General features: G+C 43.0%; 1 protein-coding gene across 6 annotated transcripts in view; it reads right to left on the reverse strand.

Annotated features, from left to right (window-relative positions):
• Window positions 1–20,568, reverse strand: part of sash1a (SAM and SH3 domain containing 1a) — a 140,150-nt gene that overhangs the window by 54,057 nt on the left and 65,525 nt on the right. For all 6 annotated transcript variants that reach the window (XM_063056315.1, XM_063056314.1, XM_063056320.1 and 3 more), the window contains exons 2-7: window positions 13,164–13,292; window positions 8,819–8,869; window positions 8,645–8,694; window positions 7,094–7,134; window positions 5,644–5,733; window positions 382–494 (exon numbers count right to left, since the gene is read on the reverse strand). In XM_063056315.1, coding sequence (XP_062912385.1) covers window positions 382–494; window positions 5,644–5,733; window positions 7,094–7,134; window positions 8,645–8,694; window positions 8,819–8,869; window positions 13,164–13,292 — 474 coding nt within the window. The remainder of the gene's footprint in view (window positions 1–381; window positions 495–5,643; window positions 5,734–7,093; window positions 7,135–8,644; window positions 8,695–8,818; window positions 8,870–13,163; window positions 13,293–20,568) is intronic.

The raw sequence follows: 20,568 nt of genomic DNA on the forward strand, positions 1-20,568 counted from the left end.
GGTACATAATCGCACAGGTTTCCCCAGGGTGACCTGGTTTCCTCCAACATTCCAAAATGTGTGGCTAGGCTTATGGGCATGTTATGCTGGCATCGGAAGGGTAGTGACACTTGTAGGCTGCCCAGCAAAATCCTCACTGATTTGATTTTAGGCAAACGCTGCACTTCACTGTACGTTTTGAAGTTCTGATGTTCTGTACATGTGATAAATATATCTAATCTTTAAAAATGGGCTTAAAAACACTAAACAAGGCTGAGAAGAGCCTCAAGAGTAGCCAGCTTGAACCCAAACCTTACTCAGGAGCTGTGACAGAAAGTGAATGCCAGTAAATAAACTGCAAACATAAGCAAGAGTTACTTCAACTTCCACGGATGTGTCTACCTTGGCAAGTGCCTCCTCTATCGTTATCATCTTATCTTTGACCATCATCATCAGCTCAATGCGGTCTTCATCACTCATAGTGATCTCACTGGCCACGAATCCAACATCATCTCCTTTACAGGCCGAAGAGAAACCGTGAAGTATGAGAAGACAGAAACAAACACACAAAGTCCTTCTGTTATTCAAAGTGTCCCCACAGGAGAGGTTTTGCATTTTTTTTTGGTCGTATCCTCAAAATGGACTGCCCAGTCCTTTTTTTTTTGTTTTTTTTAAAAAATGTAGTGTAGTGTTTTTTTTCTTCATTTAAAATTCAATGTTTTTTCTTTCCTTTTCATGAACTGGTAAGAGGAGATTCGCTGTTTTCTTTTTTTTAAATTATACATTTTATACTAGCTTAACAATATGTATGATTTTGATAATACCTATCTTAATCTCGGTTTGTAGTGTTATTGATATATATATATATTTTTGAGATAATTCTCCTCTTGTTTGTATTTATGTTTCTTTTAAACCAATAAAAAGATTAATAAAGAAAAGAAAAGGAGAAGTTTTGCCCTCAAGTCATCTCCTTACAATTTGAAAGCTGTGGAGCTAAGTCTACTGAGTTTAACTTTGGAACTGGAAAATGAATCTATCGCCCTGCAGTGGAGAGGAAGGCCATTGGCGCTCATGTCAGAAAGTTAAAGTTTTCACATTGTTTAAAAAAATTCATTCTTGAGATACAAATGCCACTGAAATGGTGGAGCAGACTTGATAGGTTGCTCCCATGTCTTATGGAAAGGTGGCATCTTCTGTCCAATCCTGGTCACTCAAGAGACAGCGATGCTTACAACGTCCTTTGCAACAGACTGATCGACTTGCTGGCTGTCAATCATTTTGCTTTTGGACTGTAACCACATTGCAGCCTCTCTAGATAAGGATAACAAGTTTTTTTTCCTCTGAAGGACAACCACGAACCAGTTAGATTTTTAATGACAATATTCCAGCTTCAAGGCCGCTCATTTCAGTTCAAACATAATTTCTATTTCTCAAACTGCCAAGATGAAGTTTGAAGGCCAGTTCTTTGAAATTGTGTTACTACTGAACTTCAGTAACTTAACACTAATTTGCTATGCAGCTATAGAAAAGACATAAATATTTACCTTCTGTAATGTACACCAACAGGTACCTAAGATTAGTGGCAGAAAGTGGCGTCATCAACAGTTTTCATGGGCCCTTAGGAACAGGAATGGGCCATAGGGTCCTTAGTCGCATTCAACTACTACACACTGGCTGATCTGTATCTTAACGATTTAATAATAACTTTTTTGGAAAAATTCTATTTAAATTTCTAACAAATATCCTTTCTAGGATGGTGGGAGTTCCAGATTTTCACCACCCCTATTGAGTCAAAAGACACTGATTTCTCTGCTGGATGGCCTAAGTGTTATACCATGCCCCCTTTTGTTCTGGACTCTCCCAACCAGGCCAGATGATTTCTCTCCATCAACCCTATCCAATTCTGCCATAACTTAGATCCACATCCAGTGCAGTCGGATTTGCCTTAATTGTAGAGCTGCAGATCACGAAGAATGTTGTTTGAGGTTACACGGGGACAGAGGTCAGCTGGAAAGTTGGTACGAGAGGTGGCAGGTGTAATTTAATACAGAACAACTGCGAGGTGATGCACTTTGGTAGGACATAGAGAGACAATGTCAGGGATCCAAGCAACATTGGTGGAGGGAGAGAGAGAGGGGGAGAGAGAGAGGGGGAGAGAGAGAGGGGGAGAGAGAGAGGGGGAGAGAGAGAGGGGGAGAGAGAGAGGGGGAGAGAGAGAGGGGGAGAGAGGGGGAGAGAGGGGGGGGAGGGGGGGGAGAGGGGGGGAGAGAGGGGGAGAGAGGGGGGAGAGGGGGAGAGGGGGAGAGGGGGAGGGGGGAGAGGGGGAGAGAGGGAGAGAGGGAGAGAGGGAGAGAGAGAGAGAGAGACTGAGACTGACTTTGGGTGCAAGTATGTAGTTTTCTGGAAGTGGGAACACAGAAGGGCAGGGTAATGAAAAGGGCAGTTAGTACACTTGCCTTCATAGGCCAAGGATTGGAGTACAGAGTTGGTGTGTCAAATTGCAGTCATTCAAACCTTTGGTTCGACTGCACTGAAAGTGTCGTGTACAGTCCTGGTCACTACACCACAGGAAAGAAGCAGCTGCAATGGAGAGAGTGGAGGATGTTCCCTGGAGATGGAGGGTTGCAGTTAAAGAGATTGGATGGGCCAAGGGTGTAAGAGGAATGCAAGGGGCTGAGGGGGTGACCTTATAGGTGCTTTTCAAATTACGAGGGGGTAGGGAAGTTAATCAGAATCTTCCTGCTGGGGCAGGGAGTCCAAAATTAGAGACACAGGGTTAAGGTGAGAGGGAAGGAATTTGAAGGAGATGACTTTTCCAAAGAGTAAGTGAATAATCTGGAACACGCTGCCAGAGGAGGTGATACAATTACAAAGCTTAAAAGGCATTGGTCATGTACTTTGGTAGGAAATGTACAAAGAAATACAGACCTAATGCAACCAGATAGGATTAGTATAGGTAAGTATTTTGATCAGTATGGTTGAAGTGGGCCAAAAGGGCCCATTTTTGTGCTCTGCATCACGCATCATTAAGCATCTATTCAATCTGTCTTCATAAACGAACAAGGTCACAAACAAACAAAAAAAAAACCAAGAAGAATTAAAGCTGTATATTCCTGTCTGGTCACAAGTTATGGTAACACTGGTGCCTGCTTATCATCTAACACCTAGAATCTTGCGAATTTTCTGGGCCTCGTTGGTGAGTTCCTGGTTGAGTATCTATTGTCAAAGTTAAAGAATTCACTGCAATGAAGGTTGCATTGCCGTGCTGTTGGGGAGCACACAAAAGTACATCAAAGGTTTTTATTTGTTGTTGTTTGAGTCTAGTCCAGTGAAACTGGTTAGTCCATATTTATATTTGTCACTTGTTGTGCTGGGTAGTGTCTATTCACTGTTTACTCCTGACAAGGCCTGAACTGATTCGATATGGCAGTTATTTCCCATGGTAGGGGAGTCTAGGACAAGAGGGCACGACTTCACGATTGAAGGACATCCATTTAGGACAGAGAGGCGGAGAAATTACTTTAGTCAGAGGGTGGTAAATCTGTGGAATTTGTTGCCACGAGTGGCTGTGGAGGCCAAGTCACTGGGTGCATTCAAGGCAGAGATAGATAAGTTCTTGATTAGCCAGGGCATCAAAGGGTATGGGGAGAAGGCAGGGGAGTGGGGATGACTGGATCATCCCATGATTGAATGGTGAAGCAGACTCAATGGGCCGAATGGCTTACCTTATCAGACATGGCAGATGGAAGTCAATTTGAGGATGTGCAAGGTCAGTCAGATTGGTCTCATCTAAGTTTTTGTTGGAAATAAAGCTGCAAACCCAGGTTTTGCTGCATATAGATATTAAGGATTACAGATCCAAGGTGGATAAATGAACTTAAGGTATTGATTGTAGACCAAATGAGGGATGAATTATCTGCTCCTGTTCCCATGTTCCTATCAGACTGCCTGTTTGCTACTGACAGAACAGAACAACAGCCTATCTCTCGCAGCTCTTCCAAGCTGACAGTCTTCACCGATGCAGAACGGCTTTCCCAATAGGGCAGATCCAGAGAGACAGCAAATGACGCTGGTGGATGGAGAAGCCATGGGCCAGAAGGATAGAGCTTCTCAGAAACCCAATACCCACTCGCCTTCAAAACCAGAACCCCAACCCCCATACAGGAAAGATGTCAGGCTGGAGGTCCGGGATCACACTTATTCATACACAATGGAAAATCATCACTCAGCCCTGGTGCTCCCAAAAACCATTTCAATATCTTGCATCACATTAAGTAAGTTGGTCTGCCCGAGGCATTGAAAAGAGGAAGATTCCTGTTTATCAAGACCTGTAACTTCCAACAGACTTGTACAGTACTGTGCAAAAGTCTTAGGCACTGTAGATTTTTCTTATATATGGTTTCAGATGGTATGGCCTCCACAGAGCCCTAATCTCAACATCACTGAGGCTGTCTGGGATTACCTGGGGAGACAGAAGCAAGTGAACACAAAATACTCAGCAGATGCTGGGGTCAAAGCAACACGCACAACATGCTGGAGGAACTCAGCAGGTCGGGCAGCATCTGTGGAAACAAACAGTCAACGTTTCGGGCCGAGACCCTTCGTCAGGACTGAAATGACTCACAAAGTCCTGACGAAGGGTCTCGGCCCAAAACGCTGACTGTTCGTTTTCACGGATGCTGCCCGATCTGCTGAGTTCCTCCAGCGTGTTGCAGAAGCAAGTGAGACAGCCAAAGTCCGCAGAACAGCTGTGGCAAGTTCTCCAAGATGCTTGGAGCAACCTACCAGCCAACTTTCTGATAAAACTGCATGACAGTGTACCTTAGAGAATTGATGTCATTTTAAAGGCAAAGGGTGGTAGCACCAAATATTGATTTGATTTAGATTTTTACTATTTATAGTCCATTATAGTAATTTTTTTTATATTTAGAAACTTTCATTTCATTATTTTTCAAAGCATCTTTGCTTTACATTTTTTTGCAGTGCTGTAACTCCACGTGACACTGGCACTGGCCAACTTTCTTTCCTCTGTCTGTGGTGGTCATGGACTAAAGCCTATGGCCTAGCCCTGGAACGTGCTTCCTCACCTTTCCTCTCTCCTTTAGCTTCTAACAAAGGTCAGTCAAACTTGACTGACAATGCTCTTGTAAGGCACCTTGTGACGTTTGGCTACATTGATGAAGTTATAGAAATGTACAGGGAAAATGAGAGAGCCAATGATAGGACTGAGAGTGAACCCAAAATACAGAAAGCAGCTTCTGTAAGAAGCCCAGGAAGGTGAAATGACCCCTGTCTGTGTACTTAATGAAACGGTGTAGGCACCACTTTGACTTTGCTGTAATGCTTTTCAATAATTGGCAAGTCAACATTTCCCTGGAGGCTATGATTTCCCTCTTCCCATCACATCATTCAATCATACAGCCTATGTTCCCTATCTCTAGTCTGTCACTGTTCAAAGAACCCTTCACAATAAAGTTTAAATTACTATGACTTATTCTGCTCATACATATAATATCTTACATCTATGCATGTTGTCTTTAGTTACTGTGAAGTCCAGGACAAACCTGGAGAGTAGTGATCTCTCTCAACCCTCGTTCAGCCGATGGTCTTGCCCAACACACAGTTAGCACAAGCTGAAATGAAAACTCCTCCTATTATGTTTACCTTTACATAATTCCCGCACTGTGCTCCCTTTCTGCAGTTTCCGAAAACTCTGCCAGAAGGATTTATTTTTCTTTTTCCAGTCAGCACTTCCTGTAAGAGGAAGATAAAATATTAAACAGCAACAACTCCCTTCTCCATTTCAATGAGGAATGAAGACAGCTTACTTCAACTGCACTGCCCGAGTTGCTTTAATACCTCTTCAGAGAGTAAAATGTGCTAATTAATTGCTGCTGCACAGTTAACCCTAGTCCTGTGCCCTGAGAACGTTGTCCCATGCTAGTCATGGATCTGTGAGCATTGTGTTATTGAGCAGGCCGCAGGATAAGCAGTCTTCATCAATGTTGTCCAGACCTTAGTACCTGATGCTCAGATTCATGAGCTTCAAAAATGGCCGAGACCACGAAGGAAAGCAATGAAAACAGGTGGGGAGATCAACTGTCGGAAGTGCGCAAAGGGATATGGATAGGTTTAGTGAATGTAGGAAACAGTGACAGGTGAGTTAAACTGAATCAAAAGTGAAATCACCCCTTTTAGTAGGAAGGATAACAAGACAGAATATAAAGTGATGTAAAATAATAGGTTTCACGGATATTTGGCTGAATACCATAAAGTAGGTACCATAGTAAATACGGAAATTAGATGTTTGCATTAGCTCAAGTGGGATAGGTACAAAAATAGGGATCTTGTTTCGACCTTTGGTAAGACTAAACTTGAAGTACTGTGGAGAGTTTTAACAGGTGGGTATTCTCGCCTTTGATTTGACAGTTTCTTTGAATTGGTTTAGTGTTTTGAAGTTACAAATCACAACAGTATCGGCCTCTGCCATCACTTTGGATTCATCAGCTGTCTGGAGAGGGGGAGCCTGCCGCATGGGCAACAGCTCGCTCTCCGTATCGTACTGCCCCGGCTTGCGTATCAGATGGACAGCTGGGAGCAATACCCATACCTATGGCTGACCCCGACCAACTGATAGCCTTGGACAGTTAAGTAGATGCAGCCAAGCAGAAGCAACTGGATGACAGGCACAAGCATAAAAATACAAAAGTCAATGCTTGCACAGAAATAGAAATTTATCAATTTACTCATAATCGATCCATCATTGTTTATACCAATGCATTGTTGCACAGTTTCAATGAAGAATCATTGACCTGTACAGCATGGAAATAAGCCTTTGGCTCATAGACTCCACACCAATCATTAAACTCCCATTTACAATCATCCCACAGATATACACGTGAAAAGATATCATTTATATGGCTGGAAGGAGAATAGCAATAGATAGATAGCCAGAGAAAAGAGATAGTGAGAATGATCGACAATAGATACACAGCCAGGTAGACAGACCCATTAGATAAGATAAATAAATGGATGGATAAAATTGGCATGTCCAGGATATTTCACCATACCAGTTTAATATTAACCACCCAAACAAAAATAAAATCACACTCACCAACTGACCCATCCTCCAAAGTTGACTTACAAATCAATTGCCTGTTTAAAAGTGAAAAAAATGTTAGAGATGAGAACATTTGCAGGGCTGGAGATGCAAACCAGACAATTTATCAGCACAGTAATGGGTGTGAGGAAAATGTGCAAGTAACTTCAGAAATAATAAAAACCCCAGTTCAACAGTCTCTGCCGAGCAACTCTTTGAATCGAAGACCCTGAGAAACAGGAAGCCATTGACTGAAGGAAGAAAGGAAGAAGCTGAGCTTCAGATCATGTGATTATATATCGTATGTGGATTTAGTCATCCAATCTAAAGTGATTAATTTACAGTACAGTGCAAAATTCAAATATACAAGTTGCCTCAGACTTTTGCATCGTACCGTACTTGTCAACGTGCAGCAGAGAGAGAGTTTGTAAATCTGGTGGGAACTAAGGATGCTGGGAATGGTGAGGGGTGTGGGACAGGTGGCAGAAGGACTGCTGGGGCAGGGTGTGGTACAGTGCAGACACAGCCACCCCTGAGACACTGGCCCATGGTCATTTGATTCCAAACAATCAGTTTATTGATTATCGTAGATTGTCTCTCCGTTGCTTCCTGCTCCCTTCCTCTTTCCACAACCATGATTCCCCTCTCCCTGCCCCTTCCCCACTCAGTCCACAATAGAGACCCTTATCAGAATCAGGTTTATCATATATGCGATTTTTTTTTGTGCAGTAGCAGTACAATGCAGTACATAAAATTGCTGCAGTACTGTGCAAAAATCTTTGGCTCCCGAGCTATATACATGTGCCTAAGACTTCTGCACAGTACTGTACCAAGGGGAATGATCAGCCTATCAGAACAGTTTCTGCTCGTCAGGAGTTGGGATGAGGGATGTAAGGAAAAGAATCAAGAATGGTAGCTTACATTCAGATACAATATTATGGATAGAGACTTTCAAACTCAGATTGACACACAAACCCTTGACAAAGAGAAACGTTTGGGAAATTCCTAATCCCATGTGTGGGAGAAGCAAATCATGTTGTGTCATCTGAATACCACTGCAGCAATTGTGGTTTAGGTTTCTGATTCCAAGAATTCTAGGACTAGTCTTGTGGTTATGGGTTGGGAAAACCCGAAGAAATTTGGCCAGGGGAGGGGGGAGGGGAAGGCTAAAATGTGTAAATCAGAGGATAAATCTTGGGGAATAAACCACAAACAATAGTAATGCCCTTATAAATTAGGTTGTTATTCAGAATATCACACTTTAAGGGAAAAAAGTCAAGTGTCCAAATTTAAAGAGCCCTGTGTTTCAGCATAGATAAATAGAGTCCATTATAAATCAGAGTGAGTTTTACAATGGATTTGATAATGAGATATAATTGGATTATTTAACATTGCCTGCCTAATCGGGATGGCTTGACAACCATCACACAGGCTTACGGGTGGAGACTGTGACACAAACACACCCATGTTAAGGAAATTAAACACCATTGTAAATGCGCACAGATCCTGGGCTGTTTATCGGAAAGCTACCAATGAAAAGTGTTTCGTGATACAAGCACCACTTACTTCCTTTCACTCTCTGGTGTTGACACTGCACTCCCCAACACACGTGACTCCTGGGAAACAAAATTAAAGTCAGTGACCACTTCAGAAAAAGAAAGAGCTGCTCTGAAGTCAGAGGATGAATTTAACAAATTCCTGGAGAGAATCCAGGAGGATCTGTAGGGAAGTCGTACTCACTCTAGTCTCAGACGGCAGCTGTGGGGAGAGTGGATTGGCAGCCGAACTTTCCTAAAACCAGAACACATGCGGTCTTTGTAACTCATTGAACGTGGCAGTTTTCAATCCAAAAATATCAAAGCCAAAAATCAAGTGAAAAAACTAGGGTAGAATCAGTGGAGCTACTACATCCTGTTTATCAAGAGAAACAAAACAAGTCTGAAAGACTTAATTATAGAGATGGGATTTCTCAAAATAAGAGAGCAAAGATATTTCATGACTGGTTTTGAGAAGAGTAGAATTTCAGTGCGGATTTGTATCCTAAACCCGATTCCTCAAGGCCATGACTATAGCAATGGTATTTAAAATGACTGGCTCCAAACCAGGCTCTACCAATGCCACCCACAATCTAAATCAAGAATATCCAGCATGAAGCTCACTTGAGCCATTTGGGCCCCAAACAATTCATGGTTCAATTCAGCCTCTCTTCAACTTCCCTCTTCAAGATGTGTCAGCTGTTCCTTCTTTTCCCTGTTCACCGCGTGCTTTTCATACCTCCCCTCTGGTGCTCCCACAACAGTCACTTCAACCATATTTTTCTAATTGTTTAGGTAAAGCAGTAGCTTCCAAATTCTCCACTGGATTTCTGAGTGACTGTGATAATAGACCCTGGTTATGCACTTCCCATGAGTGGAAACATTCCTTCGGTAATCAAAATGCTTCATAATTTAATCCCTCGGACTAAATACAAAGTACATGTGCATTTTTTGAACAATGATTTCCCAAAGGGCTTCCAAAGCCAATTAATTACTTTTAAAGAGCTTGGATGTTTCAATCAGGAAACATTGCATCTCATTTATGCAAAACACATTCTCATAAACAACAATGATCAGATCATCTATTTTAGTGGCGCTAATTAAGGAAAATATTAGCTAATACACAAGTTAAGGCCTCCCTAGTCATCTGAACTAGTCCCAGGGATCTTACATGAGACTCTAGATTAGCACCATCAGAAAACTGACACCCCATCAAAGTGGAATTTAGTCATAGTGAGTCAACAAACTGGTCTGAAATATATCTTGACCCTCCCTGCGCCTGTGTGGATCAGCATACTCCATTCTGTTGTGAGTCGTAAAGCACCAGGTGACTGTGCCGCAGGGTGACTGATATCAGTAACGACGATGTGGCATGAAGAGAGTGGCAGCTAGGATTCAATACGATAAACAAAGTTACAGGAAACAGGAAACGTGTGCAGCGATCAAAAATCCACAGGGGAAGATGGAAGAGGAAAGGGACGGGGGCGTGATTCCTGCACAACTAATCACAGCTTCTGCTGTGTTTGGATTCTGAATTGACTTTGTCCACATTGGACCAGATGGCAAATATTTTTGGACCGTCTCACTTTCACCTCTGGGTCAGCAGCTTGCTGGTTCAAATCACGCTTCAGAGACTTGATCGCATGGTCTCATCAGATAATGCGACATCTGTACCCATGACCAACAACCTCTTGCTGCTTCTGCACTGATCATTACCCACTCACACCAGCTCTATACTTTTATCCACTGCACATTCTCACCATCTTCCGGACTTCACCACTCTCCTACGCACCCGGTGGCAACGCACAGGGGCTAAGTAACCTACCAGCCTGACGTTGGAGGAACCTGGACGAAACCCGCACAGTCAGAAAGAGAACACGCAAGCTCCACAGAAACAGCAGCGGAGATCATGACTGAAGACAGCCACTGGAACTGTCAGGCAGCAGTTCTTTTATTTGTACCATTATGCTGTTATTCTGCTTTATGGACCAGGAAGGGACCTACAGCACATTTGCAGAGGGCGATGCAATCGGCACTTCAAAATGCAAGGTGTTAGCGGTGTGGGACAGACATGCAAAATCGAACCTATTGCTCCCCATTGTCTGACGTACTTCATGTACAACCCGTTACCGTTAACGCCGCTGCTGTTTAGGGCAGCAGTGAAGGTTCTCCATCTCTGTATCATTGCACGCAGATACAGAAGGTTTCTTCACTGCTGTTCCTGCAGCAATTTTTTCACCAGTCAGGGTTGTTCGCGCTCAAAGACTGACAGACAACTAATGTGCAAATGAAAGTAACAATAATAATAATAATTAATAAATAATACCGGATGAACAAGGGAGAGAGGATTGGAACAAGCCCAGATATAATAAAGGTAAGGATGAGTGGCTGAGCTGCACAGCAGCTGAGACGAGGCACAGCCAGTGATACTGGAGGTGTACGACAGGAAACTCATCTCGGGGTTCAATGCCTAATCAAACTTCCGATCACTGCTTCAGTTTCCCGCAAGGGGAGTGGAACCAGAGTCTAAGGAATGAAGGTTGTGACCAGCACTGAAGACAATGGTTTAATTTTTCCCCATTGGAGGAAAACTCCTGCTCATTTTGAAGTGTCAAAAAAAAAGCAAACTGAAGAACGTGGAGAGGTCCAGAGGAGAGGCAGTGAGATAGAGCTGGGGGGGTCATCAGGGAAACTGGCTTTGGATGACTCTGCCAGCAGTTGGCTTGTCCATGAGAAACCAGAGCAGGCTATGACTGGATGCCTGGAAATGGAACTAGAGAGGACAATCCTAGGCAGCTGGAGAGACACTGGCCCATCAATTCAAACTGCCAACAGGTTGAAAAGAGAAAGATGGGGATGCTGCCTTTAGGTAAGACATAATTTATAATGCTGAATGCAGATCTATCCACATTGTGACAGAGAAGGCTCGTGTTTTTACTTGATGGAGGAAGGTAAAAGAAGTGTGGCTAATCATATCACTCATTAATTATTAGATCCTGTAGAAACTGGACAGAATTGTCATTTACATTGCATCCTCCCTTCCTCTTCCTAATCCAACTCACTGGATTCATATGCTGAAGGTGAGGAGAGGGGACGTGGCTCTTTCAATCCATGCTCAGCCTCGTCAGGTGAAGAAAGATTTGGCAAGTGGCTTTGAGGAACTGAAAGCTGGCATAAGCTTGGCTTTGTGCAGTGATCTGCATCGTAATCACGTGTCATGCGCGCAGCCGCTAGCTGTAAGGTGCCGCCATGCCAAACGCTGAACCAGCATGGAGCCTCCATATCAGACGGTGACGCAAACAATCAGAATGCTCCCCACGGAACCGCTCGAACTTTGGTGACACCAAACCTCCTCACTTGCTCTAGTGTTGTTGTGCTTATTTTGTTGTTTATTTCTGTACAAATGCAAGTTCCGCACATATTAGGTTAATTTAAAATTACATCAAAATATGTATGTTAGTTAATTTTCATGGTATTTATACCTTGTACATGTACGCCTATAACAATAAACTTGAAAATGACTTGCCTTATCAGTATACTAGACCAGACAACTTTCACCTTCGGCTTAAGAGTAAAAGTTTCTGTTGCTTTTGTTTTTGGCACAGGCATTAAGAAGTGATATATCTGGTGAATATAAAAGTCCCCATGGCATTATACAAAGAAGTAGCCTGACACCAATCAAAAATGGTCGATGGATTAAACACCTTACTGCTCTTTCTGATACCTGGCAATACCGATGGTCTATGTATCCTTTAGAATGGAACTCACCTCCTACAAGGTACATACAGAAACTTGGTGCCGCCAATGCAAGGCTCCAAGGTCTTGCAATCTCAGAGTGATCTAAAGTCCTGCTGCCACTAGATCCTCTGTAACAACACTACAAATAATTTAAGGATGTATTGTTCAAAAAGGCCACATGAGTGGTATTGATACTTAGTACATAGGATGTACTACCTTGATGTCACTACAATTGTATAGACTTGACAATGCTATAACTGAGTAGACTGTATAACACTAACAAATATCAAGAAAGCAATGCATTCTTTTGTATTTCTTGTTTATATCTTTATGAATAATATTTATTTTTGGTTTAAAAAAAAACCTCATTTGTTCAAGGACACCAAAAGGATCTGTACAAATCATTTCAGGCTTCCTTTCCAAATCAAAATACAATGTGTAGCACAGATGAGTCATATTTCTAACAGGAAACTTGGTAGATGAAATATTTGAGACTGTAAGAATGTTTAACTCCAGAGAACTAATTTGTTCTATTACCTTCATTGTCTTGGTGTACTGGCTGGGATGTCTCTCAAACACTATTATAGATAGATTATCTGGCAATTCACTTAATTACTGTTTATGGAAATTTTTTTTTAAAAAACAGTACACCATATTCCCTCCTTTACAAAAGTGACTAGATCTCCATAACACTTCATTAGCTCAAGATTATTTTGAAATTACCTGAAGTCATAAGGTTATTGTATGAGCCCAAGCCTTACTTTTCAATGAAAACACACAGGTTTGTCCTCAAGGCAGGCAGAGGTTCTTACCAGCTCCAGATCCTCTGAAACACTACACGGGTAAAGCTCTTCCATCTGCTCAGTGCTGTCGCTGAGGCAAGTGTTGTAGTATTCTGTGTACTGCTGAGCCAGGTCATCAATGTGTCCCAGTGATCCATCCTTTATTGGCGGGGGAGAAAGGGAGAAAGTAATCAGAACTCAGTATCCAACGGCCCAGCAGGAAACACAAAGTAACTTGCCAAGTCCCAGGATACTCCAATCAAACTATACAACTACAATAATGTGGCACATTCAGAAATTTGATACTGCACAACTGGCATACTTTAGAGACTTTTGGGTGAATTTCAAAAATTAATACCTCAACACACTTTTATTTATTTGCCCCCAAATGTTACAATAAATTTCCCACTAAAACTGGCAAGTTTCAAAGGAGTACAGGAACAAGCAAGGCTCTGGGGAGCTCGGTGTCCTGGTGAGTTGGGACAAGAACATTAGTTGGCTGAGTCAGATGCCAAACCATTAGGGCTCAGGAATATTTGGGTAATGGCTTTTTGAACACAAACAACAGGAACTCTGCAGATGCTGGAAATTTAAGCAACACACATCAAAGTTGCTGGTGAACGCAGCAGGCCAAGCAGCATCTCTTGGAAGAGGTACAGTCAACGTTTCAGGCCAAGACCCTTCGAGACCCGTTAGTCCTGACGAAGGGTCTCGGCCTGAAACGTTGACTGTACCTCTTCCTAGAGATGTTGCCTGGCCTGCTGCGTTCACCAGCAACTTTGATGTGTGTTGCAATGGCTTTTTGAAGTTTATTGTAGTTATAGCAAAACGCACTTAGTGAAAATTTCTTGTTTTCAAATAAGGCCTCTGCTGGCATTTATGTTCACTTCCATGTCAGAAGGATATGATTTCAGTTGCCTATTCCAAGATGAATGCAGTATGGAGGCAGAATTGTACTGTAGGAAGTTGTGCTGACTTCAAAGGCATTTGATTGTCAAATGCTCTCTTTGAAAAAAGTGTCTGGATCAATCACTTAGTGGCACGAAGACCAGAAACTTGAGATAAGACCATCAGAAAATGAAGACAACCCTTTATCCTGCTGCAATATTCATCCACCCTCAGGGTGAAAGCAGAGCTGAGGATTTCCCATTTTTAATTTTTTTCCCTAGTACTGTTGCTGTCAAGCCCTCCAGTAATTTTGAGCATTTCAATGAGATAGTCTCTTGCGCTTCTGAAATTCACAGAATTTAGCCTCAGCCAATTCAAATCTTGAAAGCCCTCAGAATAAATCTGATAAAACTTCTTTTTTAACTTCTCAGTCAACTCAATGCATCCTTGAGCAAGAGAGTGAAACCAGCCACAGTACTCCAGCTGTAATCAAAACCCTCTAGACTGAATTTAAACTTCCTTCAATTAAAAGTTAACATGACATCAGCTTTTTTGTTGTTGTTCCGCCCGCGCCCCCCCCCACATCTTGTCAATAAACACGCAAATACCTGAATATCATTCACGGGATGGGCGTGTCCCCGAGGACACTGATCCCAAATTGATCCCATTGGCTTGAGTTACTGCTGAGTGGGGTGTCCCGTATCGTGACCCAGCAGGAATAATGATGATATTTTCCCACATGGATGAACACTGAAGGTGGTGGTACTCCCACTACCCCTGCCGACCTTGTGCTTCTAGGTGGCAGGAGTTGTGGTTTGAGTCGCTGGGTTGCCACCTTGCTATGGCACACCTCATGGACTGCACACACCATAGCCACGGGGCAGCAGAGAAGAAAAGATGAAACCAATGTCTATCAAGTGGTCCTTTGTGATTTTTTTTCCTCTCTGAGGGTTGCTGCAGCTGATCTCATCCAGGCAAGTGGAATATACACTCAGTACAAGTATCTCCTGAACCTAATAAAGTGGCCACTGACTGTACGTTCATGGTCTTCAGCTGCTGAAGTTCATTCACTTCAAGGTTTGACATGGTGTGCATTCAGAGATGCTCTTCTGCAACCCCCTGTTGTAACACATGGTTATTTAAGTTTTTGTCTCCTTCCGGTCAGCTTGAACCAGTCTGGTCTTTCTCCTCTGACCTCTCTCATTAACAAGAGCTACTGATCTCAGGATGTGTTTTTTTTTGCTCTCTGTAAACTCTAGAGACTTCTGCACATGAAAATCCCAGGAGACCTGCAGTTTTTGAGATACTCAAATCACCCTCTATGGCACCAACAATCATTCCACAGTTAAAAAGTCACATTTCTTCCTCATTTTGATGTTTGGTCTGAAGAGCAACTGAACCCCTTGTCCATGTCTGCATGCTTTTGTGTACTGAGTTGCTGCCACATGATTGGCTGATTAGATATTTACATTAATGTACAGGTGTACCCAGTAAAGTAACCATATCACCACATTCACCAAAGCAACATCAGGAGGTGGAGTCAGCTCTCTCAAACGAGAATAACAACTTCCCACCTCTCACCCTAGAAGAATTAAAGGATGAAGTATCACAGCTAAAATCCAACAAAGCCGCAGGAATAGATGGGATTTTTAATGAATTCCTTAAACATCTTGGACCTAAAGCACTCCACAGGCTTCTGTCCCTTTTTAACTGTTGCCTAAGATCATTAAAGATACCTAAAAATTGGAGAAGAGCCAAAGTTGTTGCTCTCCTAAAACCCAATAAAGACCCCAACATTCCTAAAAGTTACAGACCTATTTCCTTGCTATGCACCCTCTATAAACTCTACAAGAGACTCATACTGAAAAGAATATCCCCCTTAGTCGAAGATCTTCCAACACCAGACCAAGCTGGGTTCAGGCTCTTGCTGCAGTCAAGTCCTGAACTTAACCCAGTATATTGAGGATGGCTTTGAAATTCGACAAATTACAGGGGCAGTATTCGTTGACTTAACAGCAGCATACGACACTGTGAATCACAGAGGCCTTCTACTGAAATTATCGAAAATATTAAAGAACGAAACCACAGTCAAAGTAATGAGAAGCCTCCTAGAAAATCACAGATTTCATGTAGAAATGAATGGAATTAAGAGTAGGTGACATCCACAAAAGAACGGACTACCACAGGGATCAGTCCTGGCACCTCTACTATTTAATGTCTACACAAACGACCAACCAACCTTCCCTAACACATGCAGGTTTATCTATGCAGATGACCTATGCATAGCAACACAAGCTAACTCCTTCCAAGAAGTTGAAGTACGACTTACAGCAGTCCTCGAAGCAATGAAGCAGTATTATGAAAAATGATCTCTGAACCCAAATCCATCAAAAACTCAAGTGTGTGCATTCCACCTGAGGAATCGGGAAGCAGCTTGGAAACTCAAAATCTTCTGGTGTGGGAAGGAGCTCGAACACCATCCGACTCCAATTTACCTGGGCGTGACATTTGCCCTCATTTGCCACCCACATCCAAAAACTCCTGAGGGGAAAATTGGCTCTTGCAATTCTCTCTTGAAAAAATTAGCAGGCACGAAATGGGGAGCTAATGCTCACACACTTAGATCAACTGCCCTAGCACTCTGCTATGCACCTGCAGAATACTGTGCACCTGTGTGGGACAGATCAGCCCACGCAAAGAAAATCGACCCGTTGCTTAACGAAGCCTGCCGAATAATCATGGGCACACTGAGCCCCACACTCACTAACATAATTTACAGACTTGCAGGCATTGCTCCCCCAGAGATCCGAAGACACACTACAACAAAAATTGAAAAAGGTAAACAGAACTCGGATCCACGGCACCCACTACATCATCATGTGCCAGTTTCCAACGGCCTAAAATTGAGGAAAAGCTTTGCTACAGTGGAGGAACTACCGCACAGAACATCCCCTTAAACATGCAGGATTGACCTTTGGCAACAAACAGAAGCTAGAACCCCACCAAACAATACAGTGAAAGACCCCACAGAAATGATACCAGATGGGGCACTGCTTGACAGACGGAAGTGGTGCACTCTCAATAGAGCGAGAGCGGGAGTTTGTAGGATGGGAGACAATATGGTGAAGTGGGGTTTAAAGACCAGTGAATCCTGTGAGTGTGGCGAAAGGGTGAAGAACATTGAATACGTTCTGTGCAACTGCCCACTCTCACCTGATTTAGCTGACACTGACCTACTCAACATCAACCAAACAACACTAGAGTGGCTGGCTGGCTGATGTGACAAGCTATGATGATGACCACATTCTTGACTTGTTCTCTGGGCAATGAACACAGTTCATAGTCTTGTAAACAATGGAGAACTCTCCCATGATCCCTACAGTGTAGATATTTCACATCGCTGCTTCAGAAAGTTAACTATTTCTATCAGCAGGGTCATACTCAACCTACTGAGTATGGGACGGAAAACACTGAACAACTGGAAACATCTGTGGAGGGGAGAACTATTCAGGTCCAAGACTCTGTATCAGGAATGGAAAAGAAAGAAAACAAGTTTGTATTAACTTGCAGGGAAAGGGTGGAAGGAATGGACAGGGAAGAGGACAGGATGAAATTAGAGTTGCCATGGAGATAAATTACAACGGTCAATGGGATGATGCATTAATCAAGGCATTAGGAGACAGTGAAAATGAACAAAAGCTATGAAATGAGGGCAGGTCAAGGGTGAGAATAAAAAGAACTTGCAAAATGTCGGGCTGGAGAATGCGCTTGGGTCAGTCGGTGACAGTGCAGGCAGCAAAGCTGAGGGAACTCTTGTCCTTTTCTGACCGAAACAGAGATGATCTGAAGTTGATTACAGTTCACCAACATATACATACACCTGGCTGATCTCATTTTCATTTTGAACATCTTGAATCCCATTCACTTCTGCCAGATGGAAGGTGGAGCGAATGATCCTCACCTGTCCTTCACTGGCTTTGTGAAACAGTCTTTGTTTCAGTCATACTTGGCCCCCAACATATAAGTCTGCAGATGCTGGAAATCAGAGCAACACACACAAAATGCCGGAGGAACTCAGCAGGCCAGCAAGTATCTATGGAAAAGAGTAGAGTTGATGTTTTGGGCCAAAACACTTTGGCAGGACTCAGGACAAAAGGTTTCAGCCTGAAATGTTGACTCTGCGGAGTTCCTCCAGCATTTTGTGTCTGTTCTTCATCGTATAGCCCCTTTTCTGGAACATCAATGTCTGCACATAGAACTCAAAATATTTCATTAGCTTTCTACTCAGTTCCTTCCCTGCTCTTACTTCATACGGCCCTTCTCTGACCCTTCCCTTCCCGGACCTGTCTTCAGCTCAGAGGACATGCAAGTGATAAATATTCATTACCAAAGGATACCTCACCTTCCTCTCACCTTTCCCCCATAACCATTCTGTTCTATTCTCTAGATTCATCTGTCTCCATCATATTTGCACTGATCAGCTGTTCCTCTCCACTGCTTCTAATATATCTTATGTTCTTTCTGAACCATGATCTCCCTGCTGTTATCTATTTCCTACACTTCTGCTCTCATCCCATCTTCTCCAGGGCTGAGGAAGGATAGAGTTACATTGGTCCTCACCTTCAACATAATTGGACTTTGTGATCAACTTTGCAATTTCTGCCCACTTCAACAAAAGTCTGGCACCAATCAAATCCTCCCCTCCCTCCTCTTTCAGCATTTCGGAGGGACTTCACAACACTTTGGTCTGCTCTTCCGTCTCCACCAATCACTTCCCTTCTTCTGGTACCTTTTCACTGAGCTGTAGGAGATGCAATGCCTGCCCTTTCCTCCTTTCCCTTCCTATCACCTAAAAATCCAATCCGTCCTTTGAAGCAGAGCAAACATGGCACATCGTCCAAGTCCTGGGTACTGAAGTCAGTGTTTAGAATGGGGCCTCCTCTATACTGGAGAAGCCAAACCTGGAGTGTGTGGAAGTCTTCTGTTCAGATGGCAGGGGTAACTCTGGCCTTCTTGTTGTCTAAAAATGTAATTCATATTCACTCCCTCTCTGACCCATCTGTGGCTTCCTGCACTTTGTAATGAGGCTCCATGAGGCAAACTCAAGGAACACCATCTCATCTGCCATTTTGGTACAATGCAGCTTTCTGGACACGATACAGAATTCCTCAACTCAGGTAAATCACCTCCTATATGCCAGAGCTCCTGTATGTCAACGATCTGTGAAATTCCACAGCCTTCCACTCTCCTCATTAGCACAGTCTGATCTGGTGGGATCGTACTTCAGCCCAGACTGACCAATCTTTGCTAGTACGATCGCTTTCGAACTGCGCACATTCACCTGTCAGCTGGGCTCACCCGGGGAGAAACGGAGGGGGGAGGGAGAGTGGGGGAGGGGGAGGGGAGAGAGTGGTGGTGGGAGGGGAGTTTCCAGAATTTTCCTGGTTTATTCCCTGTGTGCATTCTATTCAGACCAGAACCCTAATTTTTAGAAAAACTCTTTGCTTTTGTATTATTTACTACTGATTCTCTTCCAGCAAGGTATGTGGAATTTCTGTTCCCCTCTGCAAAGGGATTTTTGCTTAACTTGATATACCCTCAACCCCCTGCTTTCCTGGTGCAAAATCAATTATCTGAAGCATTGATGTGAACCCTGCATCTAGTGTGGAGCTGCCCAGTCTCTACTGATCTGTGTTGTAAGAGGAAACCTGGATTTCCCACAGCCTCTGGCTTCCTCGCGCTGCTTGTCAAAAGCCTTGTGTCACGAGGCAGGGCCTAATGAGTCAATAATTCTGTCAAGTGGGTGTGCCAGAACCTGAGGTGGCAGAGGAATCTTTAACAGCTGGTTAATCCATGACCCGAGCTCAGCCAAAAGTCACAGACTGCATGACAGCATAGGCTATAGAACTACTGCCTGACAGCTCCAGTTCCATCTTGACCTCCAGTGCCATCTGTGTGGAAATTGTTACATTCTTCCCATCAGCTTGTGCATTTTCTCCACGTACTTCAGTTTTGACCTATATGCCATCGATGTGCAGGTTGTAAGATCCCGAATGTAGCTTTCAGTTCAGTGGGTAGCAGAACCTGACAGGCACTGAAGGGAACGTGGCGAAAACAGGGTTGTAAACTGAACCATTCTGTGAGCTGACAAACACTCAATGCACAGAATTTATGTCTGATGTTGTGAGGACATATTGACCACATAATGGACTTGGAATGCTTATGAATATCATAGGCTTTAAAAAAAATCAACATTAGCACTATAAAATTTTCAAAATCTGTAAAATTGCAAAGAAAGTAAAACACCAAAAATCTGACAGTCTTAAATGTTCAAAAACAAAAGAAACTCAAATTAATTTAGAATTTGTTCAAAAGTATTCAAAATCTCTTGTTGTGGTTTATCTTCAGCTAACGGGTTGCACTGTGTTCAAGACAACACAGGATCCCCACAAAGCAGGAATTGAGGGATTGCAGGAAGAATTCATTCCAAAGGGAAACTCTTACATTACTCCAAACACAGGCAGGATAACAGAAGATTAACAAGAGC

The sequence above is a fragment of the Mobula hypostoma genome, chromosome 8, assembly GCF_963921235.1.
Source record: "Mobula hypostoma chromosome 8, sMobHyp1.1, whole genome shotgun sequence".
Classification (NCBI taxonomy): Eukaryota; Metazoa; Chordata; class Chondrichthyes; order Myliobatiformes; family Myliobatidae; genus Mobula; species Mobula hypostoma.